Consider the following 26319-nt stretch of genomic DNA (forward strand, 5'->3'; position numbering starts at 1 on the left):
ATGTCAACAAAAAAATACTAAATACTCGCTTTATCCCCTTTCCAACACTGGTTATGCGGTATTCTTGTTTGTGGCCGTAGTTCATTTTTTTTTCTGTTTAGACTGGTTAAATTTTTTTAATTTAATGTTAATTTTAAGTTATTTAAACAAATTAAATTATCAGTCAACGCTATTTATTCAATTTGACCCACGGAAGCATCTTTATTTAATTGACAATGTATGTGAATGTGTGTGTGTATGCGGTTGTCATAAAACAACATTTAAATAATTTCACGGAGAAAAATTGCATGAGAATTGAAAGAAGAGAAGTATTGGTGAAAATTTGTTGCGGATTTTGTTAACACCATTTGATTAAAAGAAATTAAAATGCGAAAGGCGAACGCGGCACAATTGAAAAATGCAAATGAGGAAAAACAGGTTGTCGATTCTCCTCTGCCACTGTGTCTTATTTGATCTCTCTCTTTCTCTCCTTCTCTTAATTCTCTTATTATTTCTAACTGTTGTCTCCTTTGGCTAGCCGTTTGTGTTGTTGGTCAATGCACGGTAAACGGCATTAATTATAAACTAGAAGAAGTAAAGAAAAAAGATAAAAAACAGGGAGGGGAAAAAGGCAAAGTAAAATGTACTAATTTGCTTTGGCTTTTGTTTGCCTTTTAACTATTGAGGGCGTTATTATTGTCTTTAAGCTGTTACTTTTGTTTTGCTGTGTTGTTGTCATGATTCATGGCTTCAAAATGTTTGATTTGCTTTATAGTGTGCGTGTGTTTGTGTGTGCGTATGAGGGATAGGAACAACAACCACTTGTGGAATGTGTAGTTTATGTATGGGTGTGTGCGTGAGTGTTCTTGTGCGTTTCAAATGTCAAATGTTTGACAGCTTTTGGCGGGATTTCAAACAGAATCTTTTAATAGGATTTTCTGTGAGAACAAATTATTTTGTTAGAGAGTACTAAGAGAATTTCTTATGCTTATGTTTCTTCTCTGATATAATCACATTATACCGTCGGGCATAACCAGAGAGGTCAACCTCGATGTTTTTATACTCTTATTCTGTAGATTTAGCTAACATGTTTAGCTTGTTCTTATCTCTACATAGAGTCAATAGCACCGACTATGCTATACTCTTTCGTTATGGTTATCAATAAAAGTGTTTAACTATCTTGCACATTTATAATGATAATTTAACATGAACAATTCCATCAACCTGTCTAAATCATAACATAATTATTGGTTATGAATATCGGTTACAACAATATAACATTGGTAATCCGTTTAGTCTTATATACCGATATTGACCATAGTTCGAAATTCTAAAAATTAAAAGAATGTTTTCTTTTAGGAAACTTCTTAGTTTATAGTGTATAAAAAGTTATCACAAATTCAAAATACTCTTTCAATATCTTCTCGAAGTTTTATAATAACCCACCTTTTATCTTTTTATTTTCAGTTGGGTCTTATCATAAGTTTTGTTCTGTGTGTTTACCTGCATGATTTAGCATTATAAAAATCCATTTATCACTGAGTTTCAAACGGAAAGAAAATATCAAATGCAGAAAATGCCTTCGCAAATTTTAAACGATGGTAGCGGAGGCGGCAGCAGTGGCGGAGGCACCCAATTGGATAATTCGCCAAATCTAATCACAGTGAAGACAGCCTACAATGGTCAAATAATCATTACCACAATCAATAAGAATATTACATATGAAGAACTGTGCTATGAGATACGAAACATTTGCAGATTTCCCTTGGATCAGGTGAGTAATACTGGAATACAATTAAGAAATCAATTTATATATCCGAGTTGTTTTTTATTGCAGCCTTTTACCATCAAATGGGTGGATGAGGAGAATGATCCCTGCACCATATCCACGAACATGGAATTAAATGAGGCAATCCGATTATATGAAATGAATTATGATTCTCAGTTGGTCATACATGGTGAGTCAAATAAATTTTTATTTTATTTACTATACATACATACATACATACATACATGTATATAGACAGGGAATTCTTTCTAGCTTAAGTTAGATAAGAAAAATAAATGCTCAGAAAGATTATATACTAAAAAGGTATTTTTCAAATGATTCTGAATACTCAATTATAAAATTTTAAGATGAAAAAGTAAATTTTAAGTCGTGAAAGGAAATTCGCAGTGTGTTACGCTTAAATTATTGATTATTAATTATTTTACAAATGGGTGCAGCCCGCCTTACACATATCATTCAAATTAAGATGTTAAAGCCCCTAAAGTCTTTGATTTTTATGGCAATCAAGTCAAAATATGACAAGGGCAACAATTTGTTAGCCATATTAGTTAAAAGTCTAAGTAAACGTTCGTTTTAAAGGTTGTAATGAATAGACTTGATGATTTGCAATATATATGTACACTCATGATGAAAATAATAGGTACACCCCATAAAATTAAATTTTTTGGACTTTAAATTAGCACAACTTTTTTTCTATTACCTTAATCAACAAAATTTAAATGCACTTTTCTTTATTAAACATTTGTGTATTGTTTACCTGAATTTGGAAAAGAAAAATTATTTTATTCAAAAGTTACAACCAAAAATATGAAATTTCAGAATTCCGTGCTTGATGAAAATAATAGGTACACTTTAACTGACTAAGTTTTATTTTTTTTTTTTTGGTTTTCAATTCACTGAAAATCTATTTTTGTTTCATTATCTGATTAATATGGAATGTATCCACCTTTATTTTACCATTACTTTTCCCATCCGATTGGGGATACTCTTAATCAAAGCTTGGCAGGACTCTATCGAAATCTTCTTCGACGCACTCCCACAATTGTTGATTGGTGGCACTTTTTTCTGTTCGAGACTGATCCTATAGCTCACCCCACAAGTTATCGATGAGATTAAGATCCAGAGACTAAGTGGGCTAGGTGAGAACGACCACTATATTGACCTCTAACCAAGTTTTTAAAATTTTTGAGGTGTGTTTTACGTCGTTATCCTGTTGATAAACCCACCACAGGGACTTTTTTTCCTCTAAATATGCTAGCATAATATTTTCCAGGACATCCCTATAGTCAGCTGCTCCCATCATGTCAGATATTAGGAATATTGGATAGTGTTCTGACCAAGACAAACAACCCCACACTATAATATTTTTAACACCATGCACCACTGTAGCGGTGATCAAAGTTTTTGGTTATAGGGCGCCTTAAATGTTAGGAACAGTCATTTCCGAAAAGATAAATTTTAGTTTCGTTGCTAAGAAGGATATTAGGCCGGTTTTTTTGAACTTCAGATGCTGCCCATGTGAAGTAGTCGTTAAGAAATCTTTGCTACATGATCAAATCTTTGATTCGCATCAAAAGAACCCTTCTTGCGATACGAACTGATAGATTAGCCATTTGTAGTCATATCCTAATTGGAAAAACATTAATATCATTGTCCATTTTGGATCCAATGGCTCTCAAGGACTCGAAAGTGTCCGAATTTTCTAGGTTAGGAGTGGTTTTCGCTTGGCCCAGTTAGTCTCCGGATCTGAATCTCATCGATAACTTGTGGGGTGAGCTATAGGATCAGTCTCGAACAGAAAAAAGTGCCACCAATCAACAATTGTGGGAGTGCGTCGAAGAAGATTTCGATAGAGTCCTGCCAAGCTTTGATTAAGAGTATCCCCAATCGGATGGGAAAAGTAATGGTAAAATAAAGGTGGATACATTCCATATTAATCAGATAATGAAACAAAAATAGATTTTCAGTGAATTGAAAACCAAAAAAAAAAAATAAAACTTAGTCAGTTAAAGTGTACCTATTATTTTCATCAAGCACGGAATTCTGAAATTTCATATTTTTGTTGTAACTTTTGAATAAAATAACTTTTCATTTCCAAATTAAGGTAAACAATACACAAATGTTCAATAAAGAAATGTGCATTTAAATTTTGGTGATTAAGGTAAAAGAAAAAAAGTTGTGCTAATTTAAATTAAATTTTAAAGGGTGTACCTATTATATTCATCAAGAGTGTATTTGCAATCGCATTCTGGAGGCTTTGTCAAAACATATCGTTAGTCAGGTGGATCTAAACCTGTGAAATGGGGGAACTTTGACACCTCAAGTATTTTGGAATGTCCAGTGTAAGAAAGTATGGGGTATGAGCGGGGACAGACAGCCGCCCACCAACTTAGACCGTAAAGAATTCACTTCATTTAAGATTAAGTTTTTCTTCTTAATAGCGCAGTCCTAGTACCGCCTATCTTTTAAAATATAGTTGACAAAACCTCCTAGTTCCGCCTATTATACCGCCGGGCATAAAATAATTCAAAATGTAAATAGCTTATTATATTCTAAGCTTGAACAGACATGAAATATTCACCCAAAAAGAAGCATGATTCGTAGACGCTGAACAAATGTTAACATAGGAACCCACATTTAGCGTAATTCTTCATAAAAATGAAACATGGTTTCATTTTGTCACTCTCTCTCTCTCATTACAAAGAAAAAGGATTCCTAGGTTCCGTTTCATTCAAACATCTTTATTTTCTCAAACAATGTTTTAAGCTGCCTACTTACCATGTGTATATGTAGATTTATGTATGTAAATAAATGTTGTAATTACACTTTCATCTACATCTGTTGGTGTCATTTGATGCACCATTTAAGTCTGGTTAAACAATAAGAGAAAGTTGCTTCTGGCTCCTGACTCAATTTTTGGCTCTCGGGTCCTGGTTTTTTGGATTTTTCTCTGGCTTCTTCGTTGCTTGCTTTATTAGCTCAATAAACTTCCAGATCCCCAAGCGGCTGGTGTGGGCACCCATGTTAATAACATAAAATATTAATTAACTTGTGCAGGATTTCACACACACACAGCACACATATTACATACATATCTTATGTTTCTTACTCTTACAATTTTGTTGATTTTTCATCTCCCTGGATTCCGCTTGGTTCTTTTACCGGTTAACGGCGGCCTCGTTTATAATTCATTATAATTAAATTGTTTGCTTTATTTTTTTGGCTTTGCCTCTTTTTTTTGTGGTTAAATTTAATATTTTTGCTGCGGTTTTCACTGGGTAAAAGCCACAGACATGAATATGTGGAATATATGTTTAGTTAACTGTCTAAGCTTAATTATGCTTACGCCCAAAAAAAAATTTGTAAAAGGGGAAAAAACCTTTTTCACACAACATTTGTTCAAATGACGGAAAAAAACACAATTAAATGTTAACTTTGGCAAATTTTTTATACCCTTAAAGCTCATGAAGTATCTCAACCGATTTATATATAGATATAGGGATTTGATTTATTAATATAATTAATTTAAAATATAGAGAAAGAAATACGTACAATTGTACATATGTATGAACTCATACAAAAAAGGAAGTTTTTTCGAAACTGGGGTTTAGTCGGCTTGAGGTCAATAAATCTTACTAATTTACTACTAATCTCAACCATCAAGTTCTAAACGTTAAAATTTGACTTAAAAAACTTAATTTTAGCATTTCTAGAAATATTGCTTATTTATTTGAATTATTAACGTTTAATCAACTAATCTCATAAAATTCCAAACGAAATTAGAATTTTTTAGTTCCAAAAAAGTATGCAAGGAAAAACTTAAATCCACACTCTCTTGGCTAAGATAACAGCTCTCGAGCTACTAGACTAAGACTTTAGAAATACTTTAATCATCTCTTTGCACTACTCTACTGGTTAACCGAAAAAGTTTCGTTATAAATTTCATTTAAGTCGAGGTACCGACAGAAGCAGAATCATATAATTATATTACCATTATGAGAGGATAACGAAAACTAAAACTTTTTCACCTATCAGGTGCGTTATTTTTTGTTTTTCTTTATTCCACTGAACTTTCAGTTTACCTTATTCAGATAGAGTATGGCATAACATGAGGGAAAGAGGAAGAAAAGGGGCAAAAAAAAAAAACGACTATGCTCACATATGATAACTGCCAAACACTAAACAAAGTTGAGAGTTTCCTTTTCGTTGCTTTCCGCAATGCCGCCAACATTGGGACAGTTTGCGTAGCAGGTTTCCTGGTTTTTGTGGTTGAGACCCCAAAAAAGTATGCAATACTCTCTGTCTCCATACATATGTGTGTGTGCGATTGTGTGAGTGCGGTTTTTTTTGCCTGTTGTTTTGCGGCCACGTGTGAAAAAATGCGGCTTAAAATGTATTAAAAGCATTTTGTGTGTGGCAGTGTGTGTGTGTGTGATTGTCAAGGTATAATGTTACCGCACACGGATACATTTAAAAGCACTACACGACAACAAGACCAGCAGGACTTTCTCAATCTGTGTGTGTGTGTGTGTGTGTGAGATGCTGTTATTGTTGATTAGTAAATGGATGTGTGTGCGTGTGTGTATGGTATTTTTATAAGCCGTTGTTTTGTATGCTCTCAGCTCTTACCTTCCGGCTTCATCTCCGGCTAACAATGCTTCGTAGCAACCCTAACTCAACCCTACCCAACTTGCCGTTATAATTTATGCGACTGCAATATGGCAACGCTGCTAAAACCAAGAAAAAAAATAAATAAATAAACGACAAGGAATGCGAAAAAAACTTTACCCAGGCCTGAGAACTTTTTGGAGTACATAAGGTCGATACACAAAAGGATGCCTTTAGTCTAGAACGAGATGCCACTACCCGAAAAACCGGAGAGTACAAAGCGGTGAGCGGAAGAGAGAGAATTTCCCCCACACACACGTAGGCAGGAAACAGCTGAGCCGAGCACAATGAGGTGCCATCTGGATTTCGGGCATGAGAACAAGTTTTTAATGCTGGCAATGCTATAAGGCCGGCCTGCGGCTTTTCCATAAGCGAAGTTTTTGGGAGAAGTCCTTGTTATGTCTGCGTCACCTGACATTGAACAGGAGTCACACACTCGCTTCGTCTCTCACTCTCTCTGTGGCTCTCTTATTTAATGGAAAATATCCCTAGCATACTTTTTCGGTTGCTTCGTTATTCACTCGCGCCGTGGCCGCTCGCCTGTATGGAAGTGCCGTGCGGATAAGCAAATTAATCGGAAAACATTCTTCACAACTGAATATAAAGAGCCAAAAAAAAAAAAAAAAACAACTTATACCAGGTTCAACCTCGCGTCGCATACACACAAACACACGCACGGTTCATATTATATATATATATTTATATATGTGTATGGATAATTCGATATATATCTAAACGGTGTAACGGTGCGGTACGTTTTTTTTGGTGACGATAAAAAAAAAGGATAAAAGAATTCAATTTTCATAATTCCATTTCATTGCAAATCTGTATTCGTGTAAAAGAATTTAAAGTAAAACCGAACCGAATTCTTGCTCCGCAAAGCATAGAAAGGAAGCAAGAAAAAAATCAATTGCCTACCCTTAGGGGCATTACAAATTTTCGGATTCTGTTCTTTGCCTGGGCTTGTGTGCCAATTGGATAAAGTAAATTTGGCCAATTAAAGTCATTAATTTAGCAAATCAGCTGTGTGAGAAGGGTTTAGGGCATCTTTGATTTTCTTTTCCCAAAAGTTCAGTTAGATTTCAGCATCTCATTAAAAATTTAAAGTGTCTACTTTTGGGCGTATGTAAGAATTTGAAGTAACAAACTTTTTTCATCAACTACTTTAGTATTATAACTTTCAAAGATTGATGGCTAAATGGAAAATAGGAATATGTGTCTAAAAGTTGTTTTTTATGATTAGTTAAACCCATTCTGTTTAGTTCTAAACATTTTTTGTTTGTTTGTTTAGCAAATAAACGAAATTAATAATTAAATTCTAGTTTTATTTTAGCTACACATCAATTACTAATTATTTTTCTTTTGGACAAACAAAATTTTGATTGCTTAGTAAAACGAATTAATGATTTTTGCCTTACAAAGTTTTTGTTTCAGCTTTTCATAGAATTTCAACAAGTGTGGCCTACTTTTTTGGGCACTTAACAGAATGAAAGCACAAAAATTGAATTGAAACAAGCAAATATTAACCCAAATCAAATCATTGATTTCCATTTGTTTGGTTGTAGTTTTAGCCAATTCTCTGCTACTGCTGCCACAATTTAGTTTCTATTCTATTTGGGTGGTTTTTTTTTTTTTTGCTTTTGCATACTTTTTGGCTATTTGACTGCTAGACACACACGCAGACACGAGCAAACAAAAATTTCACACACAGACAGGCGGCGAAATCATCATGTTGTTGATGTGTGTGTTTGTGTGAATGTGTGTGCCAAGTTGGTGTGAATCCCCACCCTAAACTTGACCCCAGGCATTTGCACTTCATCAAGCGATGCTTGCACTTACACTATCCAAAAAAAAATAAAAATCCAATAGTCACACATGCTACATACATATGCAGAAATGTAAATATGTACATATATACACAATACAAATATATACATATATATATATATATATATATATATATGTATATATAATATGTATATCTCAGTCAGTGTGTTGCCAAGAAGCTGCAGGGCAAAGCAATTTTCTTTTATTCTTTTCTTTTCTTTCCATTTCTCGTTTCCATGCTTCACACAAGCTGTCGCTGCGGCCATTTAAACTTTTTTCCTTATCCCCCCCACACTCCCACCACCGTGTCCTTTTATCCCGGCCTTGCCTTCTGAATCTTCCTCGTTTGGTTTCCTTTGCAATGGTTTTTCACTTGTAAAAGTTAAATCAACATTTCCAAAAAATTTTGCCCCGCATTTCATGTTTGCTGCTGCTGCCGCTATGCTTCCCTCTGGGTGAGATTTCTCATTTATTTTTTGGGCATATTTTAATGATCCCATTGGGTCTTAATGAAATTATTGTTAGTTAAACAAACTACCAAAGAACAGGCAAAAAACAGCCAAAGAATGGTAGTACGATTGGGGTGGGGGCGTGGCTGCGACCACTTAAATATGCACATGACGACCGCACACAGACTGACAGTCCTGAGCATCGTTTTATGGATAACTCTTTAGAGAGAGCATGAGAGCAGGTAACCTTTGACGTCATTCCGCAAAAGGCCAAAAATTGATGTTTAACTATTGATAGCCTCTGTGCATCCTCCGTTTTTGTGTTCCACCTTGGTCCTTGCTAGTCATTCTCTCTCCCTCTCTGTCTCTCTTGATGTTTATTGTTATTATCGGCTTGAAACTTGAGTCAAACTGTTCAACCATGGCAAATTTTGTGTTGTAGGCCAAGACGTGTTGGAAACGAAGTAGGAGAAGGCATCAAATGGTCAATGATTGGGGCGTGTCTTGCTAAATAACGACAAAAACAAAAAAGACCCCAATGACTTTGCCATATGATGTAAGTCAAATTCGATTTTGCTTATATGATTGCCATTAGATTGGTAACTAATATTTTGCCTAACTTTTCCCGGTCAAGTTCATTTAAGGGTCAAGTGATGCAATTTGCTTTGTCACACAAACATTTTTAAAGTATTTGCAGAATAACTATTAAGCCTTGTTATCTTAATAAAAATCACCATTTTATTAGTTCCATATATTTTCGTTTAAAAGTCATAGATAAGGATTTAAGTATAACCATATATAAAGAAGAGTAACTCCCAAATAAGTTAGTATTCTCAAAATAAATTCCTATATCCGTACTCCTTCCAAATTAGAAGTCAATACACATGTACATTCAGATATACAGAAATAAAAATTCATAGAACACCGTAAACTTGTTTTTGTCATAATCTGTCTTAGAAGTTGGACATAATTTCACATGTTTTGAAGAACATCATAAAAACAAAAAATACCAAGATAAAACTTTGTGGTTTGTTTTTTGATCTTTGACAAACGAAAAGAAATTTATATACAAACAATTTTTAGGATATGTATGTACATTAGCTCATTTTTATGTTCTTGCAGGAGATCATACATATATAATATAACGATTAGTATTGACCACTTTGGCAGTTTAGTGAAAATATTTAGAATAGATTTTAATTGTTAGTAAAAACTGATTGAACTGTTCAAAAGACGAATTGGTAAGCATCCTGGAAAATAAATAATACTAAATGGGTGTTATTTCTAAGAATTAAATGGACTTGGGCTCAAACAGAGCTCAAAGCAATTGTGTCTTGGATTATTTACTTCTTTGCACTGAAGCAAAAGAATTGAGGTTCAGACTTCCCTCACAGACAAATAAGCAAATGTTTTGCTGACTACTTTTTTTTATCAAAATATATTTAAAGGAGAGAAAGATAGTTTAAAGCAAGTTGTCTTCGGTGTTAACTTATATATATCTATGTTACGTTGGTTTTCTTAATATTTTGTATTTTTCTATACTTTGGGAGAGAATAATATCTATCTGTCTGGATTTAAACTGTATATTGCCACTATTATAATAGCTATACAGAAATCATGATAAACGTTTTCTGATGTCTATGAATAATCTTAAAGTTAACCCAAAGCTAGTTATATGCAAGGATTAAAAAAGATTCTATGCAAAGACATTCCTTAAGAAGCAAACAAAGTTACATCTATGTAAATAAGTCAAGGTTTGAAAAAGTAAAAAATCTTTAAATAGTGAAAGTTTCCGTGGGCGTTTAGCCAAGGTTCTCCTATTTTTGTCTGTATGCGGAAATGGACTTTCTATGGGATTGTAAAATTCGTCTGGCTAGGAGGAATGTCCGCCTGCGGAAGCTGTCCGCGAAAAAGATGGCGATCTTGGTTGTATTCTTGCTCCTTTTTGTTACTTGCCCGTAATGTAATTTCTCTCATCTATGCATTACTCGAGTTGTTTATATAGAAGCTTTTTGTTGACAACCCACTAAATTTTAGATCTAATCTCAAAGATCTATTAAGATATATTACAAAACTGTTGATTAGTTTCATTGTGAATCATTAAACTTTAAACAACTTATCATTTGTCCTGTTTTAATTAGTTCAAAGTCAATTTGCGGAAATCTAAACTGTTTGTTTGAGTAGTTTGTTAGCTTAAAAGTATGCTACAGTTTTTGTGTCAAATTGAAACATTTGAAAATGGAAAGGTTTTTCCATTGAACCATTAATCATCAACTGGGTTCGATGTATCAATCGTAGAAAAAAAAAAACAAAATCGGTTTATTTTCAAACAACCATATATATGTGTATATGTATATAGATGTTCCACCCATAGATTGATTTATAGCAAAGTCCCTGGCTATAGGTTAGCTATCTATCTATATGGGAATGAGAATGTGGGAGATAAAGTGGTTGGGGTATTGGAATGTGTTATCCCAGACCAAAACAGGACAATGGAGGCAACCAAACAACCAATATTCATGCTCCAATTGCAGAGCGAAAACAATGCTAGAGGGCGCCCGACGGCGGGTGCCCCAATGTGTTTATACTTAGCAAACGATGTTCGAAAACCCCATTTTAGGCACCGACCGACCGACCGACTGACGCGACGATGCTGGGAGGATGAGTTGAGTTGGGATGGCTGGGCGTGTAGACGAAAATGCATTGTCTGTCCGTTTGTCCATCCGTTTGCCTGCTGCTACTGAGGGGGAAAACTGGTTGACTGCATCATCAGCAGAAAAGAAAAAAGAAAGGACGACAGACAAAAGGATATACTTGTCTTGCCTTGTCACGAAAAGCCCTCGAGTGTCGAGTGGATGCTGTTGCCTTCCCGGACATCTCCTCCCTTCCAACCCGACCTCTTAGACCCTCGTTAATCATGCGAATTATGCATGAAAGTGGAGTACTTAATTTCAATTGTCTAAACAACAACGGCAAGGCGGGGGACAAGCGGGCCAGAAGGGAGAGGCCAACGTCAAGCAATTTCGATGTGACCTACCAATACACTTGAAGAAAATTTTCCTATTTACACTTGAATGCACGAGCGGCGGGACCTAAGGAAAGTGTAAAAAGAAAAACAACGGAGGGGGAGGCAGAGAGGAGACCTTCCTCTGGCTGGGGTTATGGTAAGGTAGTTTTGCTGCAATGATGTTGGGCTGGTTATGTATATTTCTGAAAAGGCGATGATGAGAGAATTTCCCTGCGCGCGCCTCGAACAAGAAACAAAAATGAGAGAGAATACATATGTAGTTCCCTCATTCTGTCTATCTTTCTCTCGCTTATTCCCTGTCTCATTTCTCACACCTTTGACAATTTGCAGCAACTTGTGCGCTCGTTTGACTTGGGTTAAATTGTTTGTGATTGTCGCAGGCTACGCCAAATGCCTTGTGCCTACTGCCTTGACAGAGTTGTCAGCTGTTTTGCATTGCATTACCCACCCACCCAATCTATTTCCTTCCCCGTTTTCCCTTTGCCTCGTTCGTTTTGCTTTCGGTTCTCTCCCATTATTATACAATCCACATATATATGTATGTAGAAATTTTCCTTCTTATTTTTGCTTATATTTTTTTTTTTTTTAGGTGTGGTTTCTCTGCGGCTATAACGCCCACTATGTGGCCACGCCCGGTGCTTGTTTTATATTCTTTTTAATCAATCATTTAAAACTATAACTCTCAGAGTCTAGAGCAAAGGGAGCGGGGGAAAATGGAACAGAATGAGAAGGTTTATCGTTGGCTTTGAAACTTTTTCTTTTTGTAGGTTTGTGTTGCTGCACTTTGCATAGTTTTAGGCGACGGCGCGTCCTTTAGAATCGGTTGGGGACCTTGTTTTTGTTATGAAGACGACGGTGACGATGACGATGACGACGACGTCGACGTCGACATCGAGACCCGGCCATGTGCTCCATTTGTGATTTATGTCCTATTGTTTGAAAGTGTTCTCCTTTTTTGTTTTAAGGACAAGGCACAGTGGTTGCTAAATGCAATGAATGAAATGAGATGAAAATTGAATTCAATTAAAAACAATTAATTGAAACGAAATTAAGAGTAAATATTAATAATTATAGCAAATCGAAAACAAATTTCGCCCGCTCTCAACCCACTGTGCTCTATTTTGTAACAGTGTACGTGCGTGCGTGCGTTCGAGAGTGTGTGCGTGTGTGTATCTCCGTGTTTATGGAAATTTGCGTCACTTAAACGCTGAAAACGAAGTCAAGTGCAAAAAACCACAACAACAAATACAACAAGAAGAGTCAGAGTAACCCACAAAAAAAACGATCTCATTATGGCTTGGGGCTATTGGTCAGCCACAACTGTGGATCGTGGTCGTTCGCCGCGCCGTTTAACCCAATGCACACCGTTGCCCGTTAATCTAGTGCAACGTGAGGAGGAAGAAGAGCCACCATGTATACCACAACAACAGCAACCGCTACAACAACAACAACAGCAGCAGCAACAACAACAATCGCAAACCTGCCCAAGCACACCAAATCAACAAGGTGGAGGAGGCAGTGGTAATCTCTGCTACAGTCCCAGTTGTCGCTCCCGCTGTTCGAGTCCATGTCCGGGTTCACCATGCGGCTCCATAACACCACCGCTATTAACCTCATCGCAACAACATCTACATTCGAACAAGAATTGCCCAGCAGCCCAGCAATTAATGACACATCTGGATTATGCATCACGTCGTCAATCCCTGGATCAATTGGATAGTCCTCAGGTACTTGAAATCTCGAGATATATCCATAATGTTGGAAAGTCATTCGCTTGAATCTGACACTGAATGGTCAATGAATACAAAGAGCAAATTTTCAAATTCAGAATTTTTCCTAATTCTTTTTGTCCACAGTTTTGTAGTCATTTAATCAAGCTGTTTTGCTCTTTTCTCAACTGTTTCCATTCGTTAAAGACTTAAATCAATAATCAATTGTTGACTTTCTAGTCCTAACGTTCATGATTTAATTGAATAATTAAGTGTTTTGAGATTAGCAATGTAATCAGTTCTGCTTGTCCATATCCTAAACTGTTCCTATTCAACAATATATCAAAAACCAATTGTAGAAGCTTGTTATCCAATCGAATGAATATTCATGATAAATAATAGATCAAACCTATGATTAAAATCGTGACTCAAAACAGAACATCATGATATTTATAAAAGCTAAATCAATTTGATTCATGAACAAGATCCCTTAGCGAATGTAATTGCATATAGTTTAGATCAAATCTACTTGAGTTGGTCTGATTAAAATATTCATATCTTTTATATCGATTCCAAAACAGTTTGTAGATTGAATATAAGACCCACTTGTTGACCATTCAATGCGGAGATCTCTTCCTTTTGTAATTGCTGTAAATCAGATCATTGGAATTGTATTCTCTATCTTAATCTCAGCAGTCGAAATACTTTGACATCCAGGCAAATCAACTGTCGGACATCATGTGCCGTGGAGCTGTGGTTAGTTCCATACAATCGGCGAATAATACTTTAACCAGAGGCGTCTCTCTGCATAGCCGCAGTGGCAGTGCTCATGGCAGTGCGCATGGGAGTCATCATAGTCACAGTCATCATGGCAGTGCACATGGCTCGTTGGGTTGCCTGCAAGGAGGAGTTCCCGGCGGCAGTGTGGGCATGGGCGTTGCAACGGGCAGTACTGGAAGCATTGGAATGATGTCATCTGGTGGCCATATCGATACAGGCGACTATGATGTACCACATCCGCATCCGTATACACATCATTATATGCAGACGACGGCATCGGTGACACCGCCACATACCACATTGAGCAGGCCCGGATCGGCAGGAGCTGTCTGCACTGGTCACGATTCAGGCTCGGATTCAAGTCAGGGGTGTGGAGTCGGTGGTTCCATAATGGGCGGCATGTTGGTGATGGGTGGCCATCCGGGACATATGGGCAGCTTGGGACATCACAGCACAGGCAGTGGTTCGCTTGGTCGTTGCTCCAGTCGTTGTCACAATACGAATACTACGACTACAGATGACTCGGGTGGCGGTAGCAGTGGAGGAGGCGGCGGCGGCATAGGAGCACCCGGCATGCTTATGGATTACGGACATCATGGACACGGACACAGTGGCAGTGCCGGCAGTGGTCTCAATGGTTGCAGTGGAGGCAGCATCTCGGGTGGAGGAAGTATTGGCGGACGCAGCAGTGTGCTGGGCACCATACACAATGGTCATGGACATCATCATCAGCAATATCATCATGAGTGCATACACTATGAGCGTTTGCCCATACCAGTGCCGATTCCCACGGTTCCCATGACTGTGGGTGGCGGTCCTCAGGGACAGGGACATCAGCAGATGGTGCCGCCGCATCAAATGCAGTCGGAGGAAGAGATTGAGCCGGCATATGCGACAGGTAACTAATGTCAATGAACTAGTTCACTAGCTATCACTAAATCCTTGAGTGGAATAACTTTATAAGTGAATCAAATAGTTCAAGTTGGATTTATAAATCCAATCAATCTAGAGATTGGACAGTTCGCACAGGTTTCATAATGTTTAAGTTCAAATTTTTATTGATTTTTTATCGACTAGTTCCACAATGTGGAACTGGTTCATAAGTTATTTTTTGTTACGTTCTTAAATTGATATTAAATTTGTTTTAATAAATTTGTCAATTTTTTCTTTTGACATTTTCGCATTTTATTTCCATTCTTAGATCTTCCATCAACCCTGATCTTATCGCCCAATAAAACATTCGCTGCGCTCTCACTTGCTCCCAATTAAAGTGCCAACAATTGCCCCTCCGTCCGTTCAATTCTCTCTAATTCTTGTGACAATTCAATAGGCCACTTGAAGCCGTTTTATTTTTCTTGTTCTTTGTTGTGCTTTTGTGATTTCTTTTGGTTCTTCGCCTGTTTCTCTTATTCTTTGGCATTGTTTTTTTCGGACCTCTCTCAGTTCTTAGCTGAAAGTCGAACGGTAACGACCACTCGCGACGCGTGCCCGAAAAGCCCAACGGAAAGAATACTTAGAGTAGAACTAGAACAAGAAATTATTAGCTTTGTCTGGTTCTTAAGTATTTTAATTGAAAGCACAAGTGTTTTTTGAATCATTATTTGTTTTTGACCCCATCATTTGACCTCGCCGAGAGATGATCATCTGGAGTGGTTTTTGTGAGGCGGCGCAGATCTATAGCACACAAACGGCAACATTTATGAGTGGCGGTGCATCGTGTTAGTATGAAAGAGATAGAACAATGTTAAAGATGGAGAGAGAAAAAAGACGGAAGATGGAGTTGGTAAAATAATAAAAGAAAAACAATCTCAGAGATGCACAATTATGACGAGACTAAAAGAGAGAGACAGAAGACAGAACAACGATTTCTGAAAGAAATTTTTCAGCTGACTTTGATTTCTTTGCAATTTTTGATCAATTATTGATCGAAATTGCCACTTAAATTGTTGTTAGAGGTCAAGATTAGGGTTGTGAAAGCTTTGAGGTTATTAATGAGTTACGGTTTATGGTGGAATTCGAGAGAGGAACCCATCTTTGTTTGTGATTCCAAACATTGCATTTTACCAAATGCGTATTTCCGGACCTTCAAGTGGCGACCTTGATGAGAAATAATGACTAAGAACGAAGCCTAAACAACCAAACACATACAAATACTTTTAGTGTGTGTTTCCCAATATTCCTCTACATTGGACTATAAATTCTATTTTGTTATCGCTAGTCACAAAGTGTATGCCCTGCCGGCTAAACAAACCAAATACAAGAAATTTTGTCATCCATATCACACATACACATACGATCACTGATAAGAAGTTACGCCCACCCACCCTTACACCTCCCATCAAGAAATTCTAGGTCAATGTAATGGGTGTGCCATAATAGCGATGTGTGGATTTTAAAAAATATTAACCTTGTGGACGATGAACCCAATTGAATTTGACTGATGAGTTAAACAGAATAACTTATCTGCAATAGGAACAATTGAGCTCAATTGATGAGAAGGAACAACTTGTCTCGTTAGGGCGGGAAAAACTTAATTAATATGCAAAGAGAAAAAAAAAAAAACACAAAATTACTTGGAAAAGCAATTCAGTGAGAGAGCAAGAGAGTAGAGCAGGTCATTCATATCAACAGTCCATCTTCTCCCCATGCATTTGTATCTCCTGTTCTTGCTCTCTCGCTCTCCACATGCTTCATTGTATTCTTCACTTGGTGCGTGGCTGAAGATAAGATTCCCTCTATCTATCTCTCTCTCTCTCTCTCTCTCGCAATGTCACTCTCACTCTCTGGGTCTGCATTGACAGTTAGATTGCCTCAGTCATGGAGTTGCCTCTGTCATGTTAACAAGCCCAACAACAATCCGAAATTCAATGTGGCTGGGCAAAAATCCGTTTATAAGTAAAAACATCACAAAAAAAATAAATAAAATTGAAATCACTTTTACTGGGGTTTTTTTTTTTTTGCAATTAACTACTGATAAGGCCAGGCCTGCAAATGGGCAAAATAACTGGCCGTAAGCATGCACGATCTACACACAAAACTCCACAACAAAAGCCAAAATTCTACAATATTTCAACGTATTCTTTCTATTTACAGTATTTCCCAATGTTCCTCATGCACCCGGTCAGTCCTGCGATGGTGAAGATCGTAAGTATTAGGACTTGAGATAACATGTTACAACATGTTTCAATTAACATATTCTCTCTCACTCTCACTTGTTTCATCACGTTTTAGGTAGCATCTATCGACGTGGAGCACGACGTTGGCGTAAATTGTATCGCGTTAATGGACACATTTTCCAGGCCAAGCGTTTCAATCGTGTAAGTAGTTCAGCAGTGTTTGGTCATTTATTATGGTTTGTGTTGATGCCATAGATAAAACTTAATACAGTTAGTCGCGAAAGTGTTCGTAGTAGGACTGTTCCGTGAGAACAGTAGTGTAGCCTTTCTTTCAATAGTTTTACCCACCCACTTTAATCTTCGAATCATTCTGATTTTAATAGGGTTTTGCTCCACTTTCCCTATTTTCTACTTATTGTTTGGTTAAGTAAATTATAGGGTATTTTTGTGTGGTAAACCAGAAAAGGAGTTGCTTTTTGCAAAGTAATTCGTTTCATTAAGCATACTAAATATGATTATGATATGATTCACAAGAGTGTCATGTCATAATTCAAGTTTGGGCTTAAAATATAATTTTCAAAATACTAGAAGGTTGGAACTTTTGTCAACATTAGTCTGTGTTTCAGTAATTTAATTTAGATCACTTGAAAAAATTGTCAAGCATAAAAAACTCAAAATTTTAATTGAAGAGGCTACGAGCAACTCAGAATACTCTTGATTCAGAGCACCAAAGAAGAAAGTTTCTTCCCACTAATTCTTCGGACTTACATTCACCATTCAACTCATGGTTATATCAATTGAGATACCTTAATCCTTATTCGAAATTTTTTAACGCCAAATATAGGCTAGATTTAAAAAGATCTTGAAAAGTTTTAGATCCTAAAACTGTAGTAAAGTGATTTTTCTAGTGGCCGATAATAAATAAACAAACCATTTTAAATAATAATCCAAATTAATGATTAAAGGATGTCAATTAATTTCTATTTACTTTTATTTTCAGCGTGCCTCTTGTGCCTACTGTCGGGATCGGATCTGGGGACTAGGTCGACAGGGTTTCAAGTGCATTCAATGTAAATTGTTGGTGCACAAAAAGTGTCATAAGTTAGTTCAGAAGCATTGTACCGATCAACCCGAACCATTGGTCAAGGAACGAGCCGAGGATGCCGGTGATCCAATGCCGGTGCCATTGCCTCCCATACCATTCGAAGGCCTCAGCTCTCTGGATACGACAGAGGGTACACATGAACAGACTATAGCCTGTCCGCCGACAGCACCACATGAAGATGCACTCGAGGCTGGCACCCAGCGTCAGTATTCGCTAAGCGATTTCGAACTGATTCGGGTTATTGGACGTGGTAGCTATGCCAAGGTGCTAATGGTGGAGCTAAGACGAACACGTCGCATCTATGCCATGAAAGTGATCAAGAAGGCTCTGGTCACCGATGATGAGGATATCGATTGGGTGCAAACTGAGAAGCATGTCTTTGAGACGGCCTCGAATCATCCGTTCTTGGTCGGACTGCACTCATGCTTCCAGACGCCATCGCGTCTCTTCTTTGTCATTGAGTTTGTGCGCGGCGGCGACTTAATGTATCACATGCAACGGCAGCGCCGTCTGCCGGAGGAGCATGCTCGCTTCTATGCTGCAGAAATCAGTTTGGCTTTGAATTTCCTACACGAGAAGGGCATCATCTATCGGGATTTAAAGCTGGACAATGTCCTGCTCGATCACGAGGGACACATTAAACTGACGGATTATGGCATGTGCAAAGAGGGCATAAGATCTGGCGATACCACATCAACATTCTGCGGCACACCAAATTATATTGCTCCCGAAATATTGCGTGGCGAGGATTATGGCTTCTCTGTGGATTGGTGGGCACTTGGTGTTCTACTCTATGAAATGTTGGCCGGACGCAGTCCCTTCGATTTGGCTGGTGCCTCTGAAAATCCCGATCAGGTTTGATTTGCTCTAAAATGTATTATGAATTGTTGTTTAATTCTTTATCCAATTCTCTTGCAGAATACTGAAGATTATCTCTTCCAAGTGATTTTGGAGAAAGCCATACGTATTCCACGCTCATTGAGCGTACGTGCTGCCTCTGTATTAAAAGGTTTCCTCAATAAAAATCCTGCAGATCGTTTGGGTTGCCATCGAGAGTCTGCATTCATGGACATTGTTAGTCATCCGTTCTTTAAGAATATGGACTGGGAATTGGTAAGTTTTGTGGTTTGTCCTCTCTTCAACTTAATTTGGCTTAATAACGATAAAGATAATGATGATGATAATGTACGTGGAAAATGTCTTAAAACTAATTGTCTTAGATGATAACAAAACTTTAAGCAATATTTATTGATTAATTCAATGAATGAGTCACTTTTAAAGTCTTAATCATAGCAAAAAAGAAAAGTACTGCCTTTTTACATATATCTCTTTAGATCAGATAACGCGCTGTTATTAAACGCTTATCGTTTATATACATAGATTTGATCAGAGGCAATTATATATTATGAAAGACATTTGAAATTCATGCTTACGAGTAAAACAGATTAGTTGTTGCCCACAGGTGATTTCTTAATCTATACCAAGGTTGACTCCCATAGTTAGAATATATATCTATATATTTCTATAACCATATTACTTAATTATTCAATCAATATGTGTGTGTCTGCGTGTGTGAACAACATAAAGATTGCACAAAAAGAGGTACAACCGCCTTATATACCCAACTTGGATCCTGGTGATCCATATATGACAACCAATTTTGATGTACAATTTACCAGAGAGCCGCCTGAATTAACGCCAGATGATCCGTAAGTCTTATGGAAGAGTATTTAGATGCAGTTTGCCCTTTGTTTTTTCTTTTTCGTATTATTTATTGTATTTCCTTTTGTTTGATATCCAAAGCATGAGATAATTCCAACACTTTGTGTGGTCCAAGCGAAACCTAATTAACCAACTAGCAGGTAATGTGTGTACATTTTCGCAAGTTTCCCTGGATTCATTTTTTTCCCCCCAAGTTTCAAGTACCTACTATTTGTTCAATCTCGCTATATGTTTAAAAATAATTCTATATGTACTTTATCATCATCATTGAGTTCATATCATGAGATAACCATAGCTCAAGCTCATGTTTCTGAAATGCAAAATTGTTGTATATCCTTTTTATATGTTTCTGCCAAATTGGCTTAACCGAAAATTTTGCATCTTTAAACATTTTTATTATAATTTATTGGTTTTTGTTTTTTTTCTTTCTGCTCTTTCTCTCGCCTACTCTCCCCTCTCTCTCTCGATGTCTCTCTTGTTCACATCCGCCTCCACGCACCACTTCAACATAAAAAACAATCATGCAGCTTGAGCGCAAACAGGTCACGCCACCATTCAAGCCACGTTTAGACTCAGATCGCGATCTGGCCAATTTCCCCCGAATTTACAGGCGAAGCCGTACAGCTTACGCCGGATGATGAGTAAGTTAAACCCAAATATCTTTTTGTTGGCAGTTAAAATGTGTTTTTTGGTTTTGTATTGTTTGCTTTCAATTCATTTCTAATGTTTATAACTTTTCTATTTTGCTTCACAGTCATGTGATTGATAATATTGATCAAACGGAATTCGAGGGTTTTGAGTATGTGAACCCATTGTTGATGTCATTGGAGGATTGCGTCTGACATCACGAAATGTGTGATTTGCATCCGTATAACATGCGGGTAAGTTGTATGGGATTAGAATTGAAAATGAAATTTAATTTTATATATATAATATTCTTTTATTTAGCTCTACGGCGAGGACTCCAGTGATTACGATTCTGTGGCTGATGATTTGAGTCTCTTGCATTTAAACAGCGCAGGAGTATCGGCCGCCGCCAATACCAATAATAATTTAAGCCAACAGCAGCAACAACACTATCGTCAGCAGCACCAATATCAACAACATCCAGCATACTCACAGCAGCAACAGCAATTTGATTTGCAACAGCAGCAGCAACATCAACAATTGCAGCAACATCAGCATCAACAACAGCAGCAGCAACCACAACTTCATCATAATGGTAACAATAATAATCATAATAATCAAATGCAAGCAAATAATAATAAAAGTCTACTGCAGCACATGTTTTGCCTTCCATTGAACTAATTAAAATAACGAATTAGATAAAAAGACAACAGCAACATCTAGCTAGCCAGAAATAGCAACATCAACAACTAGCACAACAAAAGAAAAGAAAAATAAAAAAAGTAACATGCAATGAGTAGCAAAAGAGAAAGAAAAAAGAAAATGAAAATGAACTATAATCTTCTAATCAATATACAATATAACTTTTCATACAACAAAAACTAAAACAAACCAACTGAGAAATATAAACTGTCTTGTCACAAAAAAACCAGAAAAAGTTGAGAGTATTAGAGACTAGACAACATGAGAACGGAAACAAGCGATCGATTACTTTACTATATAAGCACTTCCCTCACTCCACTTCCCTATTTACCTACTACTACTACTTCTACTAATATATGAATGCGATAAAAAATTTCAAAAACAAAAACAAAACTCGATGCAAGACTTTCTTTTTCAATAAAAGACACAGCAGCAACAACAACTTTTAAGCTAACAACTTAAAAGTTATTTTTAAAAAATACATTTTCCAAAAACAGAAAAAAAAAAAAAAATTTCATTCAAAAGAAATGCAAAAAGACAGCAAATACATGAAAGGAAAAAGAAATCAATCTAATAATCGATAAGCAACTCTACATATACATACATCTTATATATATATATATTAAATATAAATATTGAAAAGCAAAAAAAAAAAAAAAACAACTAAACAATTACTATGTAAAATGTGTGTGTATTAGTATTAGTGAGCAGCATGGTTTTTAACTAACAGAAGAAAAATAAAGAAGCAAATTGAATTGAGTAATGAATTGCTAGAAATTTATGTATGAGAAAGGGAAATATTTACTTAAACAACAACAACAATGAAAACATTTACAACACGAACAAACACTGAACATGAAAAAAATACACATCTATAGTAAAGTGCAAGCTCTAATATTTATATTAAAGAAAAAGGCAAAAATTTATTTATTTACATACGATTTCGGTTCTATTTTGTATTATTTATTTTAGTGAGAAAAAGAAAAACAAAACACACGAAAAATCCGTCTACTGGCATCTTACATATATTTTTCATGTTGTTCTTAGTATTAATTGATTCAAATGAAACAACAAAACGGGAAAAAAAATGTATTTTGTTTCTCTTGTTTTTAATCAGCATTCCAAAATGTACTTAAAGGCTAAAAAACTAAAACTGAATGTTAACAATTAATTAAAGAAAACAAAAATTATATTATATATCTAAATCAGAATCAAAAGTTAAAAAACAAAACAAAAAACCAAAATTTGAAACAAAATTCTGTTCTTTTAATCTTCTCTAAGGAATTGTTTATACATATATATATATAAATAAATATATATACATGATTAGTAAAGAAATTGTATATTATGTTTAATCTATTGAAAAAATTGTTTAACGAAAAATGATAATTAGAACATGAAAGAACATCGTTTGCTTCAACAACAAGAAAATGAGAATAAAAGTGTTTTTTAATTAACCAAAATATACATTTATAATTAAGCAACATTTATAAAACTTAATGTTAATTGTTAATACAACAGCAGCAAAAGAAAAAGGCGAAAATTACACAACAAAATTATTGTTATACACTAATTATGCAAATTAACAACAACAAGAACAAGAAAACTCCAATACACACTAAAAACAGATTTCAATTAACAAATAACAAGTAATAGCAAAAAACAATCAATTTAAGTGACAACAAAAACACACAAAAAAAAAAAAAGCAAATGCAACATTTTACATCAAACACTTTAAGCAACCTTTTCGTTTGTAAGTGGCACACACACAATTTAAAGACATACGTATTTTATTTTTAAAATTTTTAGTTCATGTATTTTTAAAATGTAAACATTCATATCATTTCGTTACATTGCGTTCCATTTATGGTGTCTCCATTGTTTTCCTCCTTGTGCACTAATAATGTCAAAATACAAAAGAAAAAAACAAGAAAAATTGCAACAACACTTTCGTTACAATTTATGCATAAACGAATAAACTTATTGTATAAGACAAAAACATTGCTCTAAAATGGTTTACATTTCTAATTTTTGTACAAATCATTCAATTCGTCTGCAAAATGGACACGGGCTCCTGCATAAACTGTTGGATTTTCGCCTCCGGCACTAGTTCTCCATTGGCCAGCAAACTGTGAACGATTCCTTCGTGTTTGTTGCCACTGGAGCGTGCTTGTAGTGTGAATTCGGTGTCCTGTAGCATAAATTTCGTATCTGTGCCATCCTCAACAAAGACTGACTGAAATTTGTAGAGAAATTTGTTAAGTATTTGTTTAATATGGGTTGAAAATCAATACAAGGGAGAACCCATTCATGACAAGTGGGACAAAAAGGTCTAACAATATTACCATTACGATAAATTACTTTATGTCTGCTTTAACTCATTCTCTTTTTTGTGACAAAAAGTTCTTTGGGGAATAATTATTCGAATTAAAAGGTCTTTGTTTTTCCTTATAACAACACAGGTCAACAGACATTTTGTAGAAACAATCTGTTTTCAGGGTAACTTGGGCTATGTGATTCTAAATACAAAGTTGGTTCTTCTCTAGTTTTCGAAAAATTTAAGAAAAAACCTAATTTTGCTAAACAAATTGTTTGACTTTTCACCTAAATGTAACCTTATAATTTCGGAGTTTTTTGTTTGGTTTTCTACAAATTTGATTCGATTTCTTATGAAAAGACTAGACATTGAAATTTAAGCATAATCGTGCTTTATAAAGCAAGTGATTTTAGAATCTTTTACAAGTTTTTGTAAAACTTACCAAATTTTTTAGATAAAATAACTAAATCTTATCAAATAATCTTGAAGCATTTCAAAATCCCTACAAAGGCTTGAATATATTTTGAAAGCTGCGCGTTCTTTTCGTCGAAAGGGAGTATTAGAAGCTAATACCTGGAAATCATGGGTTCCATTTGGGTTCAGAAATAATTAAACTTTGAAACATTGTTTAGGTTTTATGTTATTGTGTTTTCTAAATTGATTATAGAATAATAATAATTTTGATTTGTATTATTCTTATTTGAATCTAGTTTCGACTTTCCAATCATAGTGTCTTGAGAATCGGTACTCCATTTATAACAGATTAATGTTTTAATTAATTTGTCGATTTGAGTCATATTTAGTGTCTTCTGAATTGTATATTGATGGTAGAACTAAAGTTGTTTCATTAATTAAAACCTAGCTAGTTACTCAATTTCAAGTCAAGCTTAAAAAAAAAATGAATTCATGAATTATTTAAACTTTCTGTTAATTTATATAATTGATAATTGACTATGGAGTAAAATATATTAAAAATGGTATTAGAATCATACTAAAATCATAGTTTAACTGATTTTCAACTCAAAAGGGATCTTTAAAAAAAACCAAAAATAATCTGTAGTCTTTTGTATGGAACTATTTAACATCAATTTAAAATTTAAATGCATTTTGTATTCACCTCTTCTTGTCTGAGTTCATCATTGACATATAGACTGAGCGTATCCAATTTGAGCATTATACGATATTCCTGATCACCGCAAGTGCTCAACCAAAGCCTATATTGGCGTGTCACCTCTTCGGTGTATTGATCATGCGACTTGCCATCGATATGCAGGGTGTATTCGTATTTGAAGCCAGGTGCAGGATCCACACGTATTATGCAACGTGCTTGATCGATGTGAAAAGTGTCTTCGCCCACCAATTTGAACATCCAATCGCGTCGTAAAACTTCCTAAAATGAAGAAAGAAGAAAAAATTAAATTAAGTGCAACCTCACCACAAGCATTCATCAGTGTGTGTGTGTGGGTGTGTGTGTGTGTGTATGCTTACCCGACCATTGACCCAAATCATGCGCCTCCCACTGGTGGTGCCATGTTCTAGCTCTATGCGATACATCTGCAAGCCAAAAACACAAACAAACAACAACAACAACAAAATTAAAGTTAACCAGGTTAAAAGGAAATTGTCGTAAGACAAGTTTTACCATTTACCTTTCCATTGATGGGTGTACACCATTGGGCAACTATATTCTGTTTATTATAGCGCTTGGCCTCCGGCAAATGATCCTGCGTCATGATGGGTTGTGTCGAAAGATTTTCCAAGCGTAATGTGGGCGATAGAAAGGACATGGACTAACGACTACCACGACTAGTGCGAATAAAAATTGCGAAAAATCAACTGAAGTAAAAAAATCAATAAAAAGTAAATTATAATATTAATAATTGCATTAAAAATGCATCGAAATCCCCCCTGAGGGGAGGGGCTTCAAAAACAAGAATTCATTTTAGTTTTATGTTTTTTTTTTGAAATATTATTAGACTCTGTTGAATGCATTTAATCGCTTTCTACTTAAGTGCTAGAAAATAGTTTATTAAATTTAGTTTTAGTTATGTACTTTTCTCCGCTATTCCGTATCGTTTCGTTTTAACGTTTAGCTTGACGTATTTAAGTTGGCCAACCGACCGCAAAAGCGAACCGCACGTTGTTAGCCACACAAAAGAACTAAAAGAAAAAGCTAGTTGGCCCCACCGCATGGCGCCAAAAACAGAGTTGAGTGAATGGGTGCTGTGTATGAGGGTGTGTGTGTGTGTGTGTGTGTGTGCAAGTGTGTATGAGTGTATCCAGTTCTCAACACTTTACCGCTCCGCATTGTCGTCGTCTCCCGTCTCGCATTCGCATAAAAATAAACTTTGCCTGTGGCCCCTCCAAGTATGCAATTGTTTTTTGCATTGCAATTGCTTTGACTTTGCCTTGAGCTCAAATAAACCATATTATATATATGTATATACAGAATGATTTTATATATATATATATATAAAAATGCTATATATATTTCGTTTTAG

General features: G+C 35.8%; 2 protein-coding genes across 5 annotated transcripts; one reads left to right on the forward strand and one right to left on the reverse strand.

The window, feature by feature from the left end:
• The first annotated feature begins 67 nt into the window (after positions 1-67).
• aPKC (protein kinase C iota type) lies at positions 68-23500 on the forward strand. Of its 3 annotated transcripts, none has more exons than XM_068291521.1 (10): positions 68-217; positions 1447-1753; positions 1817-1937; positions 17323-17373; positions 17461-17546; positions 18346-19305; positions 19369-19563; positions 20038-20159; positions 20927-21053; positions 21121-23500. In XM_068291521.1, exons 2-9 carry the CDS (start codon positions 1547-1549, stop codon positions 21012-21014), a joined length of 1830 nt encoding a protein of 609 aa, XP_068147622.1. In that variant the 5' UTR covers positions 68-217; positions 1447-1546; the 3' UTR covers positions 21015-21053; positions 21121-23500. The 3 variants fall into 3 exon arrangements, with proteins under 3 accessions (XP_068147622.1, XP_068147621.1, XP_068147623.1); XM_068291520.1 differs by lacking the exons at positions 68-217; positions 1447-1753; positions 1817-1937 and adding exons at positions 6985-7187; positions 12815-13467; positions 14143-15127; XM_068291522.1 differs by lacking the exons at positions 68-217; positions 1447-1753; positions 1817-1937 and adding an exon at positions 15685-15947.
• On the reverse strand, positions 23118-26215 carry LOC137577928 (fas apoptotic inhibitory molecule 1). 2 transcript variants are annotated; one of them, XM_068291528.1, is made up of 5 exons: positions 25872-26215; positions 25468-25624; positions 25307-25372; positions 24936-25208; positions 23118-23737 (listed from the first exon to the last, which is right to left on the reverse strand). In XM_068291528.1, the coding sequence occupies exons 2-5, from the start codon at positions 25603-25605 to the stop codon at positions 23546-23548; spliced, it is 669 nt and encodes a 222-aa protein (XP_068147629.1). In that variant the 5' UTR covers positions 25606-25624; positions 25872-26215; the 3' UTR covers positions 23118-23545. The 2 variants fall into 2 exon arrangements, with proteins under 2 accessions (XP_068147629.1, XP_068147628.1); XM_068291527.1 differs by having other exon boundaries at positions 25468-25654; positions 25872-26212.
• Positions 26216-26319: the final 104 nt, after the last annotated feature.

Source organism: Drosophila tropicalis, unplaced genomic scaffold, assembly GCF_018151085.1.
Source record: "Drosophila tropicalis isolate 14030-0801.00 unplaced genomic scaffold, ASM1815108v1 contig_593, whole genome shotgun sequence".
Lineage (NCBI taxonomy): Eukaryota > Metazoa > Arthropoda > Insecta > Diptera > Drosophilidae > Drosophila > Drosophila tropicalis.

Bases quoted from the DNA above. Each gene is read 5' to 3' on its own strand.
- aPKC (XM_068291520.1), top strand. From the start codon at position 13,033: ATGGCTTGGGGCTATTGGTCAGCCACAACTGTGGATCGTGGTCGTTCG. The intron at 13,468-14,142 runs GTACTTGAAATC...TCTTAATCTCAG, and splicing joins ATCAATTGGATAGTCCTCAG to CAGTCGAAATACTTTGACAT. The intron at 15,128-17,322 runs GTAACTAATGTC...TTCTATTTACAG, and splicing joins TGAGCCGGCATATGCGACAG to TATTTCCCAATGTTCCTCAT.
- LOC137577928 (XM_068291528.1), bottom strand. From the start codon at position 25,605: ATGTCCTTTCTATCGCCCACATTACGCTTGGAAAATCTTTCGACACAA. The intron at 25,209-25,306 runs GTAAGCATACAC...TCTTCATTTTAG, and splicing joins TGATTTGGGTCAATGGTCGG to GAAGTTTTACGACGCGATTG. The intron at 23,738-24,935 runs GTGAATACAAAA...TACAAATTTCAG, and splicing joins ATGAACTCAGACAAGAAGAG to TCAGTCTTTGTTGAGGATGG.